The sequence below is a fragment of the Eptatretus burgeri genome, chromosome 3 (assembly GCF_056783735.1).
Source record: "Eptatretus burgeri isolate ZD-2024b chromosome 3, Ebu_testis_v1, whole genome shotgun sequence".
NCBI classification, from domain to species: Eukaryota; Metazoa; Chordata; class Myxini; order Myxiniformes; family Myxinidae; genus Eptatretus; species Eptatretus burgeri.
In genome coordinates, this window is record NC_140963.1 from 37,523,348 (window position 1) to 37,546,659 (window position 23,312).

General features: G+C 45.4%; 1 protein-coding gene and 1 long non-coding RNA gene across 4 annotated transcripts; one reads left to right on the plus strand and one right to left on the minus strand.

Annotated features, from left to right (window-relative positions):
• Window positions 1-1,853: 1,853 nt before the first annotated feature.
• On the minus strand, window positions 1,854-10,372 carry LOC147029702 (SOSS complex subunit B2-like). Of its 2 annotated transcripts, none has more exons than XM_085872948.1 (6): window positions 9,800-10,372; window positions 9,403-9,571; window positions 6,891-6,962; window positions 3,565-3,637; window positions 3,073-3,133; window positions 1,854-2,585 (listed from the first exon to the last, which is right to left on the minus strand). In XM_085872948.1, the coding sequence occupies exons 1-6, from the start codon at window positions 9,882-9,884 to the stop codon at window positions 2,374-2,376; spliced, it is 672 nt and encodes a 223-aa protein (XP_085729074.1). In that variant the 5' UTR covers window positions 9,885-10,372; the 3' UTR covers window positions 1,854-2,373. The 2 variants fall into 2 exon arrangements, with proteins under 2 accessions (XP_085729074.1, XP_085729075.1); XM_085872949.1 differs by having other exon boundaries at window positions 9,433-9,571; window positions 9,800-10,369.
• Window positions 10,373-10,588: 216 nt separating this feature from the next.
• Window positions 10,589-23,206, plus strand: LOC147029703 (uncharacterized). 2 transcript variants are annotated; one of them, XR_015055739.1, is made up of 3 exons: window positions 10,589-11,365; window positions 20,111-20,184; window positions 20,733-23,206. It is a non-coding gene; the product is annotated as an uncharacterized LOC147029703 (long non-coding RNA). The 2 variants fall into 2 exon arrangements; XR_015055740.1 differs by having other exon boundaries at window positions 10,589-10,814.
• The last annotated feature ends 106 nt before the right edge of the window (window positions 23,207-23,312 follow it).

Here is a 23,312-nt window from a genome sequence, read left to right on the forward strand (position 1 = left end):
CTCACCACTTCTGAAGATCATTGCTTCAATAGATGTCACTTTCAAACAGCTTGTCGCAGCAAGTCAATTCAATATTTCGACTGTTGTGACCTCATTCAAAGAACATTGCATAATTATATTCAAGCATCCCAAACATTGGTTTAATTGTAAATCCTTTGTTTCCTATTTCTTCTTCTTTCTTCCTTGATCATTAAGTTTTGATGTGATCTTCCTAACATCTGTTTTACCAAACATAACATATATTGTTCACCTCAAAAAGGGGAACCCCTTTTCTTAAAACTTTTGGTTCTTAAAACAACCAAAAAAGGTTGATGAATGTGCATTGTCTATAAACAGGGGAGGGAACACGTGTGGACAAGTGACCAACAAACAAACACGAGACTGCAAATGAAAGGCTATCAAGACAAAGGTGTTCAAAGTAAGATATTTAAACCTGATAGGTGGGTGTGGTAAACAATGTAAGATGGCAATATGTCGTCATTGTGGAGGACGAGAGAAGGTGTGACCCAAGGAGACACAAGTCTAACAAGCCTTGAACAAACCTGAAGGTACTATCATGAACTATGCAACGTCAGTCATCAATGAAACGACCAGGAAGAGTCTAACCACTGTAACGGATGGTAAAGCATTCTGTTCCACCAAGAACAGTCAAACAAGTACAACACGAAAAGCACCGTCACAAAGGGACAGCCATGGTCTCGAGACAGGCGTGCTTGTGATACAACACGAACAAAGACAACGATTGCCTGGTTATGCACTCATCACACACGTGTCATATTGACATCCCGTTTAAGTAATTTAAAAGTAAATTCACATGGCTATTGCAGCAGCTTAAAGACATACTCACAGTTAAAAAGGTGTTGAGATGGGACAGATAATTCTACAAGTTGACGTCCTGTTGGCAATGTGTTTCTTATGTGCACGAGGCCATCTTGGCCAAATGTCCATGAGTGATTGGGCCCTCTGGTACTTTCAGGAACCTACTGGATATTTATTTGGAGGGTGTTTGACTAAGCGGAAAACGTTTGCTTTAAATGTCAAGCCTCTGACAAGACTTGTATATCTGAGATAATTCAACCCTTCACTTTAAATCAAAGCAAACTCAACAGGATTTTCATTTCCAAAACAGATCAGATATTTTAACCATGCCATTGTGAAATACTTTCAGTTGTAAGGTATTACAAATAAATTAATAATGCATTCAGAATAACAAACACCTTGGCCTGTACCCTTAGGGTTCTTCGACCTACCTTATAAGGAAAGTGGATAAATATTGTCCCATTCCTCCCCAATACATCCTCATCACTCCTCCCTCAACCCCCTGTCATTCCCTCTTATACCATGCTAAAACATTGGTGTTATTTCTATTTCCATGGAAGTTTAGAAATCTGGCTTGGAAAAAAGGGTGCCAGCTGATCAATTTGTCCATAGGAATGGCACTGAGGTCATCAAACTACATTCAGTATGCTTAAGGAACTTCTACCACCTCCTAAATATACCCATTCTCCCTTCTTCTTTCCCTTATTTTTTAACCACCCTTTAAATCTCCTTTCCCACTTAAATAATACATCGATGGCCCCAAGACTATGAGCCTCATCAACCAAATATTGACATAAAAGGGATATGTGGGGAACATGACAGACCTCTAAACCTTTTTCCACTGAAATCCAACAAAACACAAACACAAACACAATGAATGTAGTTGTCTATTACAAGTCCATCATATCCTGTCCCCGATGAACATGAATCACAACTTAGCAGATATTACCTACAGCATTCAATACGATAATTAACCCAACTAGCCTCTTCCTGTTTGAATTGCCTTCAACCCGATTAAGCTAATTAGACTTCACTTTGTTCCTTTCATTCAATTTATTTTTAACCTGCCCATACAATGAAAAATTCTCATTTTAGTTTATCGATATATTTTTTAAAAAACAACAAAGAAAATTATTTCAAAAAATTAAATGGAGGACTAGTTGTTGTTGAAAACAGGTTTTTGGGGGTTTTTTTCCTTCAAATTTTCAAATTCGCCTTTTGACATCAAACAATTGTTTTCTCAAAAGTATACTTTAAATCCAACAAGTATACCAGAGATGTAAAAAGAAGACACAATATAAGGGTTGTAGCAATTTATCCTTCATCCCAGATCCCACAATTGCACGTGGAAGGCCTGCTTAAACGTGGTGGCACGTGTACAGAAGGAACGGCTTCGCTTGGAGCACCACACACTTGCAAGTATCAACAGGACAAAGGTTCATCTCACATTCGTGCCTATTTTTCAAGTACAGACAGGTATGACCAAAAAATAAAAATAAAAGGAAGGGGGAGCAGATTCTCTCAGCAGAGGTCCCTTTCCATTGGGATTTGGAGTCATCTTCTACAACCACGGCGAGGGTCCCTGCCGTTACTCAAGTTGGAACTTCCACCTCCTGCCGGGTTTGGCGTTGTGGCTGGCAGGGGCAGTAATCCTCTGCCGTTCCCCCGACCAGTACCAGCATGTTGAGCTACTGGTTGCTGGAAAGCAGTAGAGGCAAAGCCTGAGCCCTGAGCCACTGAACCAATCTGGGGCTGCAGACCATTTCCTGTATTTGGGAAAAAAAAAAAACAGAAAAAGAAAAGAAAAAACCCCCATCAATAATTAGCATGAGCATACAAGTTTCTTCATGTCATTTTGAACAATCAAAGCACAATAACAAGGTAAATGAAAGCATGCATGTTCAAATGCTAAAAAATAGCACTTTTAAAGAGAGGTATTTAAACTGTAGAAGTTGAGGTGGGGGGTGGGAAGTTTCAACAAAATAAACATTCAATTAGAAAGAGCACAACATTGTACATACTTTTAGTTTTTAGCTGAAGAGGGTGTTACCTTTAAACAATTTTGGACTTGAGCCTGTGAAATAAGTAAATAAAACTATGGTGACCTTTGCAGTGACATCAACAGCAAAGCTTGCCATTACAGCTCACGTCACCGACAAGCCTGCACAAAAGTGGGAACAGGAACTTGCGTTCTGTGGGTTGTGTGACTGGATGACACCAGTGTATGTGCGTGCACACATGCTGCACACATACCTGCAGCAGCGGGAGGGGCACCCTGAAGCATGTTGATTGGTGAATTGCTTCGACTATCAACCTGTCAGAAACACAGATGAAAAAAAAAGCCAAATCAGTGGCAAACTCGGTTTCTATTGGTATTATGGAGTTTGTGCCTTGCAAAGTTCAATAGTTGGTAGTTTTAAAAAGCAAATGTGAACAAAAACTGTCAGACATAGAATTTCAAACAATTTCTCCAACTGTTGTTTCTGAGATAGATACACAGAGCTTCTAAGATCAGGCTCAAACATCCTGAGGTCAAGCTGCATGAATAAAATTAGCTCCAGCATTACCAGAGAGGAATAACCTAAAAATTTGAAAACACCCTGCTTCATCGTGCGCTCCTCGTTCACGATTACTCAAAAGTGATGGCGTTCAGCTTTGTGTCACATAGCAGAACAAGACCAGGTCAAACATCTCCATTATCTATTATACAGGGAAGTGTGGTGCCAACATGAAACTGAACCTCACCGCTTTATTCGAAGGCAAGAGATCCATATTGGGTTCACTGAAATTTGGCACTTCTGAAAACGCCATGCAGAACCTGCCGGGAGCAGACACAGCAAGCCAAGCTATTCAACACCTCTCAAGGCCACGAATGGGCATTCTATATTTTTGGTGGAATGACTAGAACCGTTTGTGGAAATGCAGAACTTACAATGAACACAAGTTTTAACATGGAAAATAATAATAATAATATATCTGCCATCGCAGAAAAATAAATAAATGCTTCCTAAAGATTTGTGGTCGTCTGAGGGGTGGTGAATACTTGCTATATAATGGCAGAAAGCATTCCAAATACAAAACTATAAACTTCCAAAAGAAGGTTTAATAATTTGATGATTTAAACTATGTTTCACACAATCTGATTAATCATACAATAGATAGCATTCTCCCCTTGATATGATGTACCATATTCTTTCTAGTGTTGGTGCTGGGGCATTCCATGTCAAGTGTACACACCCTCTCGACACTAATAACTCATTTTCTCCCCCATATGTTGGTAATTTATTCACTTGGGTGAAAAAACTCAAAATACCAACTTTTAGACATGTGGGCCATCGGGGCCCATTTTAGGGGCCCCCCAAATTTGGGCGCCCCCAGCTGCCCCACAATCTTCCAGAGGCCATATCACAGGTTGTAGTGGTCCGATTTGGCTGATCTTGGTATCAAAATGCTCGTAAAAGCGAGATCTTTCGAATTGCATAAAGTAAAATCACTCTGAAACAGTAATTGAAAAAGTTATAGTTTGGGGCGCCCTTTGACCTTGGGCCCCCGCTCCCCAGCCAAACCGATGGTCCCAATTTTTTTGTGTGAGAGTACCCCTTCATATACTCCAACACCTCAGCATAAATGAAAATGGGATCCCAATGGGTTCATGCATGGCAAAGATTTATGTTGGGGGACTCAGGTGCTGCGCTGGACACACAATACAGACTGTGAAATAAAACATTTGTTGGCAAAAAATCTTGACTATAATATGCTAGGAAAAACTCTTACTCATACTAGTATCGCTTCCAGTTCCTGTATGTGTATGTGGAAAATTTGTGTACAATATAGTGTATTGGAAATCTTGTGTTCAAATATTGTGCTATGTATTGTGGGTATTGTGTGTCCAGCACCCGAGTCCCCCAACATAAATCTTTGCCATGCGTGAACCCATTGTGATCCCATTTTCATTTATGCTGAGGTGTTGGAGTAAATGAAGGGGTATTCTCACACGAAAAAAAAATCGGGACCATCGGTTTGGCTGGGGAGCGGGGGCCCAAAGTCAAGGGGCGCCCCAAAGTATAAATTTATAAATAACTGTTTCGGAGTGATTTTACTTTACGCAATTCAAAAGATCTCACTTTTACAAGCATTTTGACACCAATATCAGCCAAATTGGACCACTACTACCTGTGATATGGCCTCTGGAAGATTGTGGGGCAGCCGGTGGCACCAAAATTTGGGGGGGCCTTAAAATGGGCCCACAAGTCTAAAAGTTGGTATTTTGAGTTTTTTCACCCAAGTGAATAAATGACCAACATATGGGGAGAAAATGAGGTATTAGTGTCGGGAGGGTGTGTACACTTACCATGGAATGCCCCTGCTGCAGAAGCAGTTTCTTGGCAAGGATAAAACTGGGTGGTTTGCCATTGCCTTCTCAGCGTTGTTCGTCCGTGCTATCTATCTATCTTCTATATATTACTAAAACTCTCATTTTGTGTGTGTGTGTGTATATATATATATATATATATATATATATATATATATATATATATATATATATATATATGCATGTAAGTTCGTTCCCAAAATACAGCCAAAACGGTACACAATAGCGCAAAAATTTTAGGGCTACCTTACTCACCATTCTCCTGTGGTGTGCAGTATCAAGTTTCGTTCAAATCGGGCAACGAAAAAATTATTATAAAATCAATTCCCGATTCAGTCAAGTACTCTTCGGGAGAATTTGATCAATGCAAACAACCTCAGCGGTATAGTTTGCTGGAGCTATCTCCCCCCCCCCCTTGAAATGATTTATTTAAAAATCTCAAACAAGTCGTATTGACAAAGAACGATTTATTTTTAAGCACAAAATAAACATCGCCATTTTGATCTAATACTTCCCTGTTCATTAATAAATAAAATTATGTTTAGAAGATTACACACAATAATTTCTTCGACTTTCTTTTCTCTGTTTTTTTTTTTTCACATTGACACACAATATCAAGTTTCGTTCAAATTGGGCAATGAAAAGAATTATTAAAAAAATCAATTCCCAATTCAGTCAAGTACTCTTCAGGATTATTTGATCAATGTAAACAACCCCAGCGGTATAATTCGCTGGAGCTATGTTCTTTTTTTTTTATTTTATTTTTTTTAATCAAACGCTGTCACAACGGGAACCCAACGGGTTCACAGGTCGTCCCGTATATTACTAAAACTTTCATCTTGTGTGTGTGTGTGTGTGTGTGTGTGTGTGTGTGTGTGTGTATATATATATATATATATATACACACACATACAAATATATATATACACACATACAAATATATATATACACACATACAAATATATATATATATATATATATATATATATATATATATATATATATATATATATATACACACAAATATATATACAAATATATATATATATATATACAAATATATATATATACAAATATATATATGTTCCGAAATACAGCCAAAAGGGGACACGATAGCGCAAAAACTTTTCGGGCCACATTACTCACCATTCGCCTGCAATGTGCAATATCAAGTTTCATTCAAATTGGGCAATGAAAAAAATTATTAAAAAAAAATAAATTCCCAATTTTGTCAAGTTTTGGTATGACGATCCATAAAGCTCAAGGACACACCATGGAGAATGTGTTGATATACCTCGAGAAACCAGTTGGCCCAACGATGACTCCTGAGGTAAATGCTCAAATTTTCTTCAAATTAAAGTTTGACCACTAAATAATATAAAAATTTAGTGTTTTTTTTCTATCAACCGCTGTCGTAACAGGAACCCAACGAGTTCACAGGTTGAGTATACTCTAAAATGCTGAGCGTTAACCAAAGCAGCAGCAAGTCTCCGCTTCGTACGACTCGGCCGGGGTTTTAACCACCGACCTCGCACTCAGAGTGGCCACCCCATACTACCCTTTCTCAAACTCGACATTACGTGACTTAACAGAGCTTGTACTTTAAACTTAAACTTAGGTCAAAAATCCACTTTTTACCAACATTGAATGCTCTCCCTGAACAGTTGCATTTTTAGAAAATAAACAAAAAAATCCTTACTCTCCAATCTTTTGCAGGTCTCCACCTTTGCCAGTGTAAAGGGTGAGGCAATCCTTAAACAAGGTTGCATACCTTGAGGGAGGTGAAAAATTTCAGGTCAGTAAAAAAAAATAAATATAAAAATAAAGTTTTACAAAAACAATAAAATGCATGCACACATTTACAGTATTTAAAGAACAATCACAAAACATGCTCATTGACCCCAATTTATCCAAAAGGTCACCTAGCTCCACCTATCTACCAACATGCATTTCCTTTTCACGACAGGAAGCGCACACCTTCTATCCAACAAATCAGGGTCAAAACTTTTAAACATCCCACTAAAAACTACTGCTCTGCCATGATTTGAGCAGATGCTGCTTCACGAAGACATTTTGTTACTGTGGGGGAGAGGGGGGAGGGGAGACAATGAACCAGCTGTCGGATCCACGAATACGTGTGCACATCAGCAAGATAATAGGCGATCAATGCAATATTGAAATGAAATCTTCTGTAGGCCTACAAAGTTTGATGCACAAATCACTGGATATTTGCAAGGCCTTGAACTGAAAGCTAATTTGGCCATCTGGCATTCAAAATCCGAGCCAATTTTGGCTTATTGTTCTGTCAAATGTGATGGACATTAAAAGCAAATACACTACGGTTGACTGTACTTACAAGTAGGCTATACAAAGCGGGTGCACAATCGAATCAAATTATGCTAAGTACCAAGTTTAATGCAAGGACCACTTAGCATCATATGAATTGAACCATTTCATACTGTTGAATGGTGAATTTACACGATGCCTCGTGTCCAAATTTCAAAAAGAAATAAAGTCGAACCATTCATTACATGATCATTTTCAAACACCAATTCCAAAATTCTCCACTAAAAAAAACATCTGAGAAAGAAAGAAATGGGTTGTCATTAGTAACCAGTAATTGAACATTAAGGTTTCATCTCTAGGTAATGTTTTTGGATTGCAGGATATCCACTGGGAATTATGCCTGGTGTTGGCTTAGTGGTTAGTGCGGTGGATTTGGGAGCCTAAGATCCTGAGTTCAAATCCCGCTTGGCTGTCAAATTAATACGAGGTGGGGTTGACTCAGCCTGTCATCCTTCTGAGGTCGGCAAAATGAGTACCAGCTTGCTGGTATCCTGTGTCGGAGTGGCGACCCGTCCAAGATTGTGCCCCATCGTCCAGTTGACTGCTTTGGCAGCACCGACGCTCTGTACAGAGTATGGTTCCGACGGATGGAACTGGAAGTTCCAACTCACAACACCAGAGTGCAAGGTTGGCCTGAAAGACAAGTTTGGGATTACTGTCATGGTGCAGACTCTGACTGTCTCTGTCTCTGTCTCTGTCTCTGTCTCTGTCTCTGTCTCTGTCTCTGTCTCGTTCTCTCTCGTTCTCTCTCGTTCTCTCTCGTTCTCTCTCGTTCTCTCTCGTTCTCTCTCGTTCTCTCTCGTTCTCTCTCGTTCTCTCTCGTTCTCTCTCTTTCTCTCTCTTTCTCTCTCGTTCTCTCTCGTTCTCTCTCGTTCTCTCTCGTTCTCTCTTTCTTTCTCTCTCTTTCTCTCTTTCTTTCTCTCTTTCTCTCTCTCTCTCTCTCTCTCTCTCTCTCTCTCTCTCTCTCTCTCTCTCTCTCTCTCTCTCTCTCTCTCTCTCTCTCTCTCTCTCTCTCTCTCTCTCTCTCTCTCTCTCTCTCTCTCTCTCTCTCTCTCTCTCTCTCTCTCTCTCTCTCTCTCTCTCTCTCTCTCTCTCTCTCTCTCTCTCTCGTGCAGCCTGTGGCTACTGGTTGAATCATTGGTTGGGACGCGGCTATGTCGCTGATGCAGTGTCCCCCTAACCAGTACACTGGTGCTCATTTTGCCGACCTCGGAAGGATGACAGGCTGAGTCAACCTCCTGGTGTATATTAATTCAGCGGCCAACGGGGCTTGAACTCAGGACCCTAGTATCCCAAGCCGCCACCCTAACCACTAAGCCAACACCAGGGTTACGGTGCAGACCAAGTTTCCTTCTTCTTTGGCCACAATTATTGTGGGGGTGGTCGGGGGAAGCTTGGCCAAAGTCTTTCACGAAAAGGCTGCCCAGGAATTTGGAATTTGTTCAGGGTGCCGGCGATTGCTCACCTACTCTACACAAAGGACAACACATGATCTTTGATGTCCCCCAACCAATTCAGGCAGAAGGGATGCCCAGTTCAACACCCATCCAGAAGGATGGCACGAAAGCGCACGCGCACGCACGCACGCACGCACGCACGCACACACGCACACACACCACCCTGCCCGTGAAACACCAGGATGACAGTTTATAGCTGAGCCTAGATTTAAACAAACCATATCAAATCGATTAAAATAATGAACCTCAAAAGGTTGCATCGATCAGATTATCGATCCATCATGGTAAATTGCTGGGAATCAATCCAAATCGCCAATGCAGGATTTGTACAACCATGCAATCACTTGAACCTTGGTTTTTGTTTGTTTGTTTCAAGGAAAAATAAAAATAATAAAAAAAGATCATCACGTGGTCCACACGCCAATCCCCAACGGGTACCCTCTGTTGAGACGCAGAATGTCCCCGGGTTGAATAAGACCACCCACGTAGTCCCACACCGATACCGTGATGCTGCCAGTCTTATCAGCCACTTTACAAGACCGCACCTCGTGACCATCCTTTGTCTTGGTCACGCGTCCTGCCAGACACACACGCACATACACACACACACACAAACACACACCAAAGGGAATGCTCGGCCAACAGACCTGGGAAGGAAACTACAAAATTGATCCTTGCAAAATGAAACTTCAACAGATATCTCTCAAGGAAAAGGACATATTCCACAAAAAATAAATAAATAATTAAAATAAACTTGACAACTTATTTTATTTATTTTTGTTGTTGTTTTTCTTGGTCTCCTTACCTATTTCCAGGACTATGAACACAACGTTCAGGTTTTTATGCCCAGTCTTAATATCTTTAATGCAAACCGTGTCGCCGTTCGACATTTCTGGAGCGCACAGGTAATTTGGACTTTTTTGAAAGACGTAAGGGGGCAGGGCAGCACGCCAAGCCCTCCCCCTTACTCGGGGCTGCGACCAGAGGGGTCACGATCGAAGGAAAGCCGACACGTGCAACGCCAGGCGACGACCCGCTAGAGGGCGACCGAACTGCATTATTCGCTCAACGCGGGTTCCGCGTTCGGCCTAGCGCTCTTATTCCTTCTCGACTGTCGTCCCTTCCCGCCGATCAATTTGGGTGCCCGGACAACACAACTTTAGTTAGTACAAGTGGAGCCTTCGCAGCTAATGCGGTTGGCGTGACGGCACCGCGACCTCGACGCCTGATGCGTAAACTTCGAGCCCTCGGGAAGCCGCGAGAAACCTATTCCCAGCCCTCCTAATAGTCCGCTGGTAGCTCTACGAAGTCTACGGTTTCAGTTCGTTATTCTTTTATAGCACGAGCTGGGCGAAACCGACAGCGTGCTCGCATGTTAGCCACGCCCTGCCGTTCGTCACCACCGCGTGGCCAATCCCGTTCGTTCGGTTCGTAATAGGGCGTGGCTCGAAGCTTTACGTTCATGTTCCTCATCGGGTATAAATAATACTAATATAATGAATTATTTTTCGATTGAATTTCGATTGTTTGTTTATTTTTCGACGTTTAAAGGCTGTTCGTTCGTTGATCGCTAAATTTTTCCTCCAAGCGGTCATTTACTATTGGATGAACGTGCTGACGTCATTCGTGGAGCTAACGTCGCCGTGATTACATCATGGCGTCGAAAAGCGTGGCTTGGCTTGATGACGCGTCGCGCATCACGTGATCGCTCGGTATTTTCCTCCTCTCTGATCGCCATTTTGCTTTAACAGTGCTATCAATCGGGCGCGTGCGTGAGAATGTTATGTTCTCGCAAGACATTTGTCTCCAAGCTACGTGAGGTTTGTGAAATTTTCGAGAGCACTGTGAAGTTTCACTCTGAAACATTAAATAATTATTTTACAACACTGAAGGAACCTCAATCGCCTCAGAGATGCGCAGTGACTCACTGGACTGTATACCGAATGATTTCATCAATTCAATGTCGGTCGCAATGGAAATACAAAACAAAAATGTTCACTTGTTTTTTCTTCTCCTCAAATCAAGACTGGTTCTTATATAATAAAGATCGTCAATGGTCCTTGTGAGGAGATATTAACGGTTTCCCTTTGTTACATATGGATCCCCTTCATAAATCACGCCCTTTCTGGTTTCATGTTATATTTACCCGATAAACCTTCCCTTTGTCTTTTATCCTTTGTCTTTGTTCCTTTGTCTTTGAAAAGCTTCATGGGCAGATGGTTTATCCTCCAAGCTGAAAATATCTTGTTGAGGCGGTCCTTTGAGACCCCGGCCTTGTCGGACGAGCACCGTGATGTTCATTCGTTTAAAATATATTTTTATTTTCATTACATTCAAATCTTGAGCTTCAAATAGGTTGTTCATGTACGAGGTGAATATTTCCTACATTGGTATGTTATAGTAACAGTTGCTTTCTCGAAAAAAAAAATGTTCTTCAGCGAAGGGGTTAATGATAATATGGTCTGGGCAACTTCCCCTGCCCCCATCCCCCGAGATCAGTGTTACCCCCGCCCCCATCCCCCGAGATCAGTGTTACCCCCGCCCCGCCTCCATCGCCCGAGATCAGTGTTACCCCCGCCACGGCCCCATCCTCCAACATCAGTGTTACCCCCACCCCCATCCTCCAACATCAGTGTTACCCCTTCCCCGCCCCCATCCTCCAACATCGGTGTTACCCCTGCCCCGCCCCAATCCTCCAACATCGGTGTTACCCCCGCCCCGCCCCAATCCAAGATCGGTGTTATCCCCGCCACGCCCCCATCCAACATCGGTGTTACCCCCGCCCCGCCTCCATCCTCCAACATCGGTGTTACCCCTGCCCTGCCCCGCCCCCATCCTCCAACATCGGTGTTACCCCTGCCCTGCCCCGCCCCCATCCTCCGACATTGGTGTTACCCCTGCCCCCCTCCGCATCCTCCGACCTCACGTTTACCCTCCCCCTCCCCATCCTCCGACCTCACTTTTACCCCCCACCCATCCTCCGACCTCACTTTTACCCTCCCCCCACCCATCCTCCGACCTCACTTTTACCCTCCCCCACCCATCCTCCGACCTCACTTTTACCCTCCCCCCACCCATCCTCCGACCTCACTTTTACCCTCCCCCCACCCATCCTCCGACCTCACTTTTACCCTCCCCCCACCCATCCTCCGACCTCACTTTTACCCTCCCCCCACCCATCCTCCGACCTCACTTTTACCCTCCCCCCACCCATCCTCCGACCTCACTTTTACCCTCCCCCCACCCATCCTCCGACCTCACTTTTACCCTCCCCCCACCCATCCTCCGACCTCACTTTTACCCTCCCCCCACCCATCCTCCGACCTCACTTTTACCCTCCCCCACCCATCCTCCGACCTCACTTTTACCCTCCCCCCACCCATCCTCCGACCTCACTTTTACCCTCCCCCCACCCATCCTCCGACCTCACTTTTACCCTCCCCCCACCCATCCTCCGACCTCACTTTTACCCTCCCCCCACCCATCCTCCGACCTCACTTTTACCCTCCCCCACCCATCCTCCGACCTCACTTTTACCCTCCCCCCACCCATCCTCCGACCTCACTTTTACCCTCCCCCACCCATCCTCCGACCTCACTTTTACCCTCCCCCCACCCATCCTCCGACCTCACTTTTACCCTCCCCCCACCCATCCTCCGACCTCACTTTTACCCTCCCCCCACCCATCCTCCGACCTCACTTTTACCCTCCCCCCACCCATCCTCCGACCTCACTTTTACCCTCCCCCACCCATCCTCCGACCTCACTTTTACCCTCCCCCCACCCATCCTCCGACCTCACTTTTACCCTCCCCCCACCCATCCTCCGACCTCACTTTTACCCTCCCCCCACCCATCCTCCGACCTCACTTTTACCCTCCCCCCACCCATCCTCCGACCTCACTTTTACCCTCCCCCCACCCATCCTCCGACCTCACTTTTACCCTCCCCCCACCCATCCTCCGACCTCACTTTTACCCTCCCCCCACCCATCCTCCGACCTCACTTTTACCCTCCCCCCACCCATCCTCCGACCTCACTTTTACCCTCCCCCCACCCATCCTCCGACCTCACTTTTACCCTCCCCCACCCATCCTCCGACCTCACTTTTACCCTCCCCCCACCCATCCTCCGACCTCACTTTTACCCTCCCCCACCCATCCTCCGACCTCACTTTTACCCTCCCCCACCCATCCTCCGACCTCACTTTTATCCCCCCCATCCTCCTACCTCACTTTTACCCTCCCCCCATCCTCTGACCTCACTTTTACTCTCCCCCGCCCCCATCCTCCAACCTCACTTTTACCCTCCCTTCCCCCCCCCCCCATCCTCCGACCTCACTTTTACACTTCCTCCCCATTCTCCGACCTCACTTTTTCCCTTTTCTCCTCCTCTGACCTCACATTTATCCCCCCCCCCCTGCTTCAATCTCATTTTTGCTTCCCCCATGACCTTTTACCCCCACATCTTTTCACCTCAAATTTTCCTCCTCCAACATCACTTTTACCACTCTCCACCCCATCCTGTAACCTTATTGTTACTCACCTCACCCTACGACCTCACTTTTAACCCCATCTTCATACTCCTGCCTAGTTTTACGGTTCCTCGTCGTTCGACCTCAACTTCAACCCCCCATCCCCCCCACCTAATCCACTTTCCTCACTTTCACCTCTCTCTAATCTTCCTTCCTCACTTGTATCCTCCACCATAATTCTCACTCACTCTTACTGCCATCCTCCTACCTCCTTTTTAATCCCACTTCCCCCCTCATCTTCCAACCTCACTTATAACCCTCACCCCACTGCTGCCTCACTTTTAATTCACCTCTATCTTTACACCTGACAGACCTCCGCCCATGCTTTTAGCCTGCCTGCTTTATTCCCCCCTATCCTCAAACCTCATTTTTAATCATCTCCATTTCTCATCACCTCTCCCCCCCCCACCCCCATTTCCCAACGCACCCCACCCCCCCCCCCCCCAATTTTTCATCTCACCTGGAGTCCCTATATATTGTTACGGTTGTGGGGGTAGATGGAGGAATTTAATGGGGAATTTAGCATTGAATAGATGAGTTTGGTCCATGGACGTGAAGGAGGCATATCGATGTAATTGAGTAGGGAAACTGTGAGCTTAAGTGTTACATGTCACCACATGGAGGCTGGTGCAGTGTTAATTAGTTGGGGTTTAAGAATAAGCTTCCCCAGTATGTAATCCCCCCCCACCCCCTCATGACTTTTCCCTATGTTTTTTATAAACAAAACCATGATGAGAAACAAGCAAACGTGCGGAGCAGGCAGAAGCCCCGCCTCCAAGGGTGACTGCGAAGGAAGTCATGCCTCCGAGGCTGATGATTGATGGGTGTGACGTCAGAAACTAGCCAAACATGCTGAGGAGGCAGAGCAGACCCCACCTTCCCGGGTTTCGTGCGAGCAGACCATGCCCCCGAAGACAGAGGATTATTAGCCTTGACTTTGAAGAGGAAGGGTTGGTTGCGCATTTTGAGAGGAGAGTGGAGTTCAGGGTGAGCGCACGCACTAGGCAGAGTTGAGTTGAGGGAAGGAACGTACGCGGACAAGAAAGAACGGAGTTAGAACATGGCCTATAAGACTAGGGCTATATGGCTGGCTTTCCTTCGACGCACACAAAGACGGCATGAACCTTGCATTCGTGTTGAGGCGATTTGGCTCGCGTGGTGAAGCAAGACGCTGGCCTTTGGCTCTTGGTTCGGTCGGTGAGGACGATCGACGCACGAAGCAGCTGCACTGAGGCTCTGAGCCTTGGTGAGTGCCGCTCGCGGATTGCCTGGCATACGTTTGTCCTGCTTCAAGAGAAGAAGCTTGGCACCGTTTTGCGTGCGTCTGCCCATGCTGGTGGAAGCGCCTCGATTCCAAGTTCCGCAAAGACCAGCTCTGGGCCAAACTAAATACAAGAACAAAGGAAGGTTTTTATTTTTATTTTGTCTCCCTTTGTCTGTATTTAAGTTTGCGTATGGAGACGCTTCGACTCAGATTTTGAGTACAGCCCTCCCCCCGTGCTCCCCTGTGTACCCCCCCCCCGATGCTGTTCTCCTCCGCCATTGCGCCCTTTTCCCTTGCGCCCAGTGATCTCCGAGTTTTGGCTGTAGGCCTCCAAGGAAAAAGTTTGGTTGTGCGGGGGCTGGCGGTATTAACCGCCCGTGTTAACTGGCCTTTTTTTGTATACCGTGTCAAGGCTCGTATGAGAGCTAACACACAACGCACAGCAAGGGGGGATGAGACAAGAGGGCCGGGAGTGGGAAGGACAAAACAGTGGGGAACAGAGACATTAGGAGAACTGTGGAAGGGAGAGAGATGAGGTGGGGAACATGGGGAATACAAGATGGAAATTACAGGGACTTTCAGGAAGGAAAGGAGGGAATTTGAAGGAGGTGGGCTTGGGTGGATTATCGGGGGTACAAGAGATCGAGGATTTGGATGGGGGACGATAAGAGGTGGTGGTGAACAGCTGTTTTGAAGGCCTGGAGGGAAGAATGGGATTGAATAGAGTGAGGGAGTTTATTCAAAAGGCGGGAAAAAGAGGAATGAAAGAGTGAAGGTGAGCAGTGATTCGTGATTTTGCTAGTTTTACCAGAAGGGGGTTGTTGGCAGACATTGTGCACCCTGTGGAAATGTGGTGGGGACAAATCGCAGAGAGAGCAGGGGGGGCGAGGCTGGAGAGGAGACGGTGGATGACAGAAAGACCACCGACCTGCCTGGGTGAGAGAGTGAGAGGCCCAAAGACAGCCTCATTGCGGGAGATGCCAATGATCTGAAATGCCTTGGTTTCCACAGCGTGAAGCCGAGAAAGGTGGGAGGCAGGAGCACCAGCCCAGAGGGGAGAGCAGTACTCCATCAAGCTGCGGACGAAAGCTTTGTAAGTGGTCAGGAGCTCAAGTGGGCCGAGGAAGGACTTTGCACGACGGAGGATTCCCAATCGGCGACTGGCTTTGGAGGCGAGGTTTGAAATGTGGCTTTCCCAGGAAAGGTCATGGCAGATAGTAAGACCCAGAATCTTGAAAGAAAGGACTTCTTCCAGAGGATTGTTGAGAAAGTGGATGGGGGGTTTTTCTCAACGGTCCTTTCGGAGAGACATAGTGAGAGTGTGAGATTTGTCCGGATTGAAAGACATGTTCCACGTGTTGGACCAGTTTGTGATTTTATCCTGATCTGCAGTGAGCGAAGAAGCTGCTGCTTGCCGGTCTGAGGGATGACTGATGGTATGGCAGAGGGTGGAGTCATCAGCAAAGAGATATAGAGGATTTTCCAGAGAGTCGGAGAGATCATTGATGAAAACCAGAAAAAGAACAGGGCCCAGAACGCTACCTTGAGGAAATCCAGCCTGGACAGGAAGAGGGGATGAAAGAACTCCATTTGGAGCCACACGTTGACTGCGACAGGAGAGGAAGTCTGCGAGCCATGAGTGGAGATGGCCTTGGATACCATAGGAAGAGAGTTTGGTGAGCAGGACAGGGTGCCATACCGTGTGAACAGCACGTGATATGTCCAGGGATACGGCTCAGATTTCCTGCCTGGCATTGAGGACCTCCATCCATTGTTGGGGGAGCAGAAGCAACATATCCAGGGTAGAGTGAGTGACCTGGTCTGAAACCAAATTGATGATCGGAAATCAAGCCATTGGAGAAAAGGATGGATTTAATGTCTGAAGCGATGATGGATTCCATAACCTTACTGATGATTGGGAGAAGGCTGATTGGTCTGTAGTTGCGGGGATCTGTTTTTGCACCTTTTTTTATGCAGGGCAGTCATGTTTGCTGATTTCCAAGCAAATGGCAGATGACCTTGAGCAAATGAGAGGGTGAATAAAACAGAGAGAGGGTGAGCAAGAGCAGAAGAGCAGGTTTTAGGACATGTGGGCTGATGCCGTCTGGACCGGTTGCAGAATCTGAGTCGAGGTTTGAGAGCAAACTCTCCACCTTGTCAGGAGAAAAGGACACAGAGTCCAGGGACAGTTGGGTGCGACTGGGTAAGGTGAGTAGAGAAAGCAATGGGTGTTGGACACAAGATTTCGCTGCCAACACCGAGTTTAGGCATTCAGCCTTTTCACGTGCGGTATCAGCAGTGCAGCCATTTGCAGCCTGGTGTTGGCGCAGTGGTTAGGGCAGCGGCTTGGGATCAAAAAGGTCCTGAGTTCAAGCCCCGTTGGGCCACTGAATTAATACACCAGGGGGTTGACTCAGCCTGTCATCCTTCCGAGGTCGGCGAAATGAGTACCAGTATACTGGGCCGGTGTATACCCCGGTTAGAATAGGTGTACCATATCCCTGCGTCGTAAGAGGCGACCAGGGTTGCGTCAGGAAGGGAATCCGGCGTAAAACATGTGCCAAATCACTATGCGGATCATACGGATGATCCGCTGTGGCGACCCCGAACGGGAGCAGCCGAAAGAAGAAGAAGAAGATCAGCAGTGCAGCCATTTGAGGTAAGGGAGGGGATGGAGGGGGAACATACACCAGAAACAGATTTGATTAGATGCCACCAGGATTTTGAGGACGGAGAGAGGTTTGAAAGTTCAGACGAGCTTCGAAAGATGTTTTCTGGCTCTCCTGAGAGTAGATACACACTTGTTCTGAGCTTTCTGGAAGGAACTGAGATTACCCTTAGTTGGGTTTGCTTTCCATGAGGCAAAGGCAAGTTGTTTCAGGACAACTGCCTCGCCACAAGCTTCAGTGAACCAAGGGTGGGAGGAAGGGTAGGACAACTGAAGATGAGAGGGGATAAATCTGTGCATGAGGCAGAGCAAGTTTCTTTGAAAGAATTCCCTCTTTGAGTTTTTTTTGGAGAAAGTAGCAATAGGAGACCAGTCTATAAGTTTGATGGCTGCTTGGAGACCCTGCCAGTGGGCTTGAGTGAAATGCCAGACTCGACGGCGGTGAGGTGGTTCTCTGATAACAGCCAGAGAGATGTCCACTTTGACAAGGACGTGGTCAGAAGAACCGATTGGAGCGGAGGAAGGACAGCAGATATTGTCAGGGAAATTTGTCAAAATCAGATCCTGAAGAAATGGAGTACCATTGGTTGAGATCCGAGTCAGGAAGTTGACCGATTGAGTCAGTCCCAATGAGTCGCACAAAGCTTTTGCTGAAGTGCCATGACAGGTGAGAGAGGTACCCACACCTCGCCAACTGGCATGATGACAATTGAAGTCGCCACATATGAGGAAGAGAGAGTTTGGATGAGAAGATAGAAGTTGGTCAATGTTTTCGCATAGTGAGGTCTAGATGGAGTCATCACTGTTCGGTGGACGGTACAGTACACATATAAACATGAGGTGGGAGTGGAGGGGAAGCCGGAGCTGGAGGTATTCCTGGGGGTGTGGGGGAGTGAGGGCAGTGCATGGAGAGTGAGGAATAGAGTCTTTGATGAAGAGAGCAACTCCTCCACCAGGACGAGGCTCAGGTCTGTCATACCGGAGAAGGGAGTAGCCAGGGATAGATACTTGTGAGTCAGACACGTCTTGGGGGAGGAAAGTTTCTGTTCAGCAGATTATGTCTGGTTTGGCAGTGGCAACCTGTATGGAAAGAACTGAAAGGTTTGAGCGAAGGACGCAGATATTGGAGGTCCACACTGTTAATGAAGAGGGAGCGGAGGAGGCTTTGGGTGCAGGGGGTGGGAGGGGAGGGGGAGGGGGAGGGTAGGACAAGGGATGAGGGGGGCGTAAGGAGGGTTGTTGAAAGAGTGTAGGGGATTGCAGAATAGCTTGGGGAGGGGGCCGGATGAGGAGGAGAAAAGGCTCTGTGGTGCTGGGGGTGAGGGGACAAGAGAGGGGGAAGAAGGCAGTTGAGGATTTTAGGAGATGGAGGTGAGAGGGCAGTGCAAGGAGGTAGCTTTGTGGATGAGAGGGGGAGGAAACTTTGAGAAGGATGAGTGAGGGGGTGAATGGTGGGAGAAAGGTGAGAGGGGAGTTTTTGAGAGAGGTGAGAGGGAGGCTTGGAGGGAGAAGAATGTGATGGTTGTTTTGAGATTGAGGGGTGAGAGGGGTGAGTTGGCACTGAAATTGGAAAAAAAGAATGGTTGATGGAAAGTGAATGTTCATAGAAAACTGGGGTTTTTTTAAGTTCTCGGTCAGAGATGCGTTTAAACACGTTTCTTGATGGATGCAATAAAGGCGAATTCAGAGAATGGAGAGAAGAAAAGCTGTAAGAGTTGGATTTTTTCGGCAAGGTATGAAGGAGAGGTCGAATTGAGAGCAGTCTGTTTAAATAGTAGAAGAGTAGTGCATTATGATACAGTAAAGAGTACCACACGTGTGAAAGTGGAAGATGAAGCATTATAAGAGATCGTTTTTATTATTATTATTATTATTATTATTATTATTATTATTATTATTGTTGTTTGAGAGAGTTTTCATCAGATTAGGTCATGGAAGTGTTGTAGAAAAAAATCGTGAGGTTAATGGTGATATTGGATCGATAAACGCAGGGGGTCTAAACAGATCACGTGGTTACGGGAGAAGTACTTTGCTCTGGGAGGTGTATCGTAAAAAGTGAAATTATTTATTTTCAATTAGGATTGCGTAACATTTGGAAAAGGGAAGGTTGAAGTAAAATCGTGGAAGTGTGTGGTGAATTTGGACGGTAAACGCAGTGTGAAGCTGCTGGGTCGATGAAAAGTACCATGAAGAGAGAGAGAGAGAGAGAGAGAGAGAGAGAGAGAGAGAGAGAGAGAGAGAGAGAGAGAGAGAGAGAGAGAGAGAGAGAGAGAGAGAGAGAGAGAGAGAGAGAGAGAGAGAGAGAGAGAGAGAGAGAGAGAGAGAGAGAGAGAGAGAGAGAGAGAGAGAGAGAGAGAGAGAGAGAGAGAGAGAGAGAGAGAGAGAGAGAGAGAGAGAGAGAGAGAGAGAGAGAGAGAGAGAGAGAGAGAGAGAGAGAGAGAGAGAGAGAGAGAGAGAGAGAGAGAGAGAGAGACACACACGTGGTGACAGGACGTGTCGAGATCGAACGGATACAAGGAAGATTATTATTTTTTGACGTATTTTTGAAGAACAAGTAAGATTCGGGAATGGAAGGTTGTAGATCTTAAGAAATCGTGAAGGTAATGGCGAGAGAGGGTCAGCTCAGTGGAATAAAGATGGTGTGTCAGCAGGAGGAAGAAGAGGAGGAGGAGGATGATGAAGAAGAACAAGAAGAATCGAGACTTGTGAGTGTGCAAGGAGAAAGGTAGGTTTTTTTTGTTTTTTTGATTCAAGACAAGAAATAGAGTGTTTAGTTGGGAGGGGTGGGGGACGTTGGGAAAGTGGGCAAGATAGAAATTGAAGGTAATGGGGAGAAAATACAAATAGACACGATCGTACACCCAGGGGAACGATGGGTAGGCCTCAAGCACTCAGTAAGACAAGGTCGACGAAAACTCACAAAATAGCACGATTTTTGAAACAAAACCAAACTAGGAACACACAGTAACATGCAGGTGAGAAAATAAACAGTTAAAACGGGACAGATAACGACCGGAAACTTAACTTTGAGATCGACAGCAGAGAGCCCCGAAGGAAACCTGCTGACGCTCCAAACCCAGAACCAGAAGCCGGAAGGCCCTTCACCACAAATTGGGTCGGGGGATTAACCTGGACCACTATCCTCACGACAATATATACAGGATGAACCATAAGTCCTAGGACATTGTTTTAGCTGCTTACACGAGGGTGAACCGAAAAGTAATCGTAATGATTTATTAAAGACTGTTGTGTTGACTGCATTGCTTTTTGTAGTTGCAGGTTCAAGCGTGAACTGTCTGCGTCATTGTAAAGCAGTTTCAACGTCGAGCAGTCAGTAGTCATGTTGTTGTGTCGGAGTTAACATGACTGCTCCGCTGTTCGTTTGCACCAAAGAAGAGCAGCATGCAGTGATATCATTTTTTGTGGGCTGAAGGTGTACCAGGGGCAGAAATCCATCGCAGACTTTCAGCACAATATGGGAACAGTGCTTTACCGCAACAGAGTGTGTATGATTGGATTACCATGTTCAAAAACGGTCGCACAAGCATCACTGATGATGAACGATCTGGATGTCCATCCACATCCACAACAGAAGAAAACATTGAACGAGTATGCACCATGATTCTGGATAACTGATGGTCGACTATTGATGAAGTGGCACAACATCTGAACATCAGTCATAGTTCTGCACATGAAATCATCAACAACCGACTTGGCTCTCATAAAGTTTCTGCAAGATGGGTTCCAAAACAACTCATAGAAGAGCAAAAGTGCAACCGTGTGACAATGAGCCTTCCAACCCCCCCTCAAAGATGAAGATTTGATATTGATGATGATGGCTTTCCAAAATGCTCCTCGAAGTCTTCTTGCACCTGTTTCATCATCTTGTTTGTTTTTCTCCTCTTGTGGTACCATACCACTGCTACCAGCCTCTCTTCTACTGTAAATGGACTGGTGTCTGCCATCCTGGTTTAATGTCTTCCTTCTATTATCTGAAGGAAAAAAAACCAGAATAAATAGATGGTACAAACAAATCTTGTATAAGCAGCTAAAACCGTGTCATGGAACTTATGACTCACCCTGCAGAGTTGAGACAACTTGCAATTAGAAGCCATTTTGTTTCCATCGAGTGCAGCATACTGAACCTGTTCCCACTGTGTCTGAAGCGTAATGTGTCCGTTTTCTCATGAAGCTGTCATTCTTTGCACCCAAAAGAGAAATTATATTACGTAATGGTTCATTTTCGTTTTTCCAAGCATCAGAATAATAATACAATCAGACAGAATTAATTTAACCAAAAAACATATCACAGAAACGGTGGAAAAATGAAGTGTAATGCATTAACACTGATGAGTGTCTGATTCGAGGTGGACAGAACATGTGAGTTGAACAAACACAGGTAGTAACAGAATGGAGAAATTTGAAAGAAGTGAAAAAGAAAAATGGATGCACACCTTCCAATCTGAATGCAGAATCCACTTTCAAGAGAGTAGAGAATTAAAAAAGATAATTGAGTGAAAAAAAAGAGAAAGTTGAAGAAGATTGAATGACTGATTGATTTGTGCTCTGTCTGAAGGCAGGTCCTTGGCTGCTTGACAAGTGTGATACTGAGTGGTTTGCCATTGCCTTCCCAGCAGTTAGTCATGACAGGAATTTGGACAGGATGCTGGTGATAACTCACTTACGCTTGGTGAAGGACACCGTGGGATATTTAACATAAACCAACTAATGATAGCAGACAGGACATCCGGCATAACGTCCATCTGAGGGACAGCACGCACACTGATGAATCACCCTGCCTGTGGGGCACCAGCATGATAGTATGTCTGTCTATCCTTGCGTAGTGTTCTTTCTTACTGGGTTAAACTCTCAAGGCAGTCAAAAACCTTTACGATCGAGATCAAAATGACAAACACAAACAAAACGCCACACATAAATACATACAAGAGACTACAAATTTCCTGGTGCAGAAATGATGACAATTTGCTTGATGACGAAGAGAGGGATAGGGATGAGAGTAGGAGGGGGGGGGGAGTATTTTAAACCCACGCTATCTACCCAAGTCGTCTCACTCTGTTCTCCCACAATTTCCTTCTTTTGGCATTTGTGGGGAATCTGTGCATTATGAATCCCTTTTCTGACTGATTAGTGCAACTAAAGGCACAGAATCCCGTCATTTTGTAATGTTGGAACCGACCAATTTGTGGTGAATGGAAACAAAATGGTGCCCACGGCCCAGGTGACCAGAATTTTCTGGACACGTCATGTCACAACTCTATATACAGGGACTCTAATCCCCCCCACCTATTTCTCATTCCACTCCTCCAACCTCCTGTCTTATTTTTTATCCCCCCCCTCCCCTCACCCCTCTCATCTGGCTTCACTTTTCTTTCCATATCCGCTTACCATCTTATTCCCCCTCACCCTTAAACTTTCCCCCATTCATGAATATGTATGTCATTTGTAGAATAGAAAAGTGGTCTTGTTCATGAAGGTGAGCATTGTTCTGTGACAGCAGAGCAATATAGTCCAGTCAATTTATGGAATAACTCACCGTAAATTGCAAAATTATTTATTTTATCATGATTCATTTCAGAAAAGACAACAGAAAAACATATCAAAACTTCTCCAAAATTCAAGTGTGGAACAGTGCCCAATGTGCATAAATCCAAGATGGCCAATACAATATTTGTCACGAGCAAATACAATCCTGTCACTTTGCTGAAATATAACCCATTGGGGGAGGAGGAAGATGCAGAGAGAGGGGGGGGGAGGAGAGAGGAGGTAGGGGAAGGAGAGAGAATGGAGGAAAAGGGGAGAGAGAGAAGAGGGAGAAGGGAGAGAGAGGAGGGT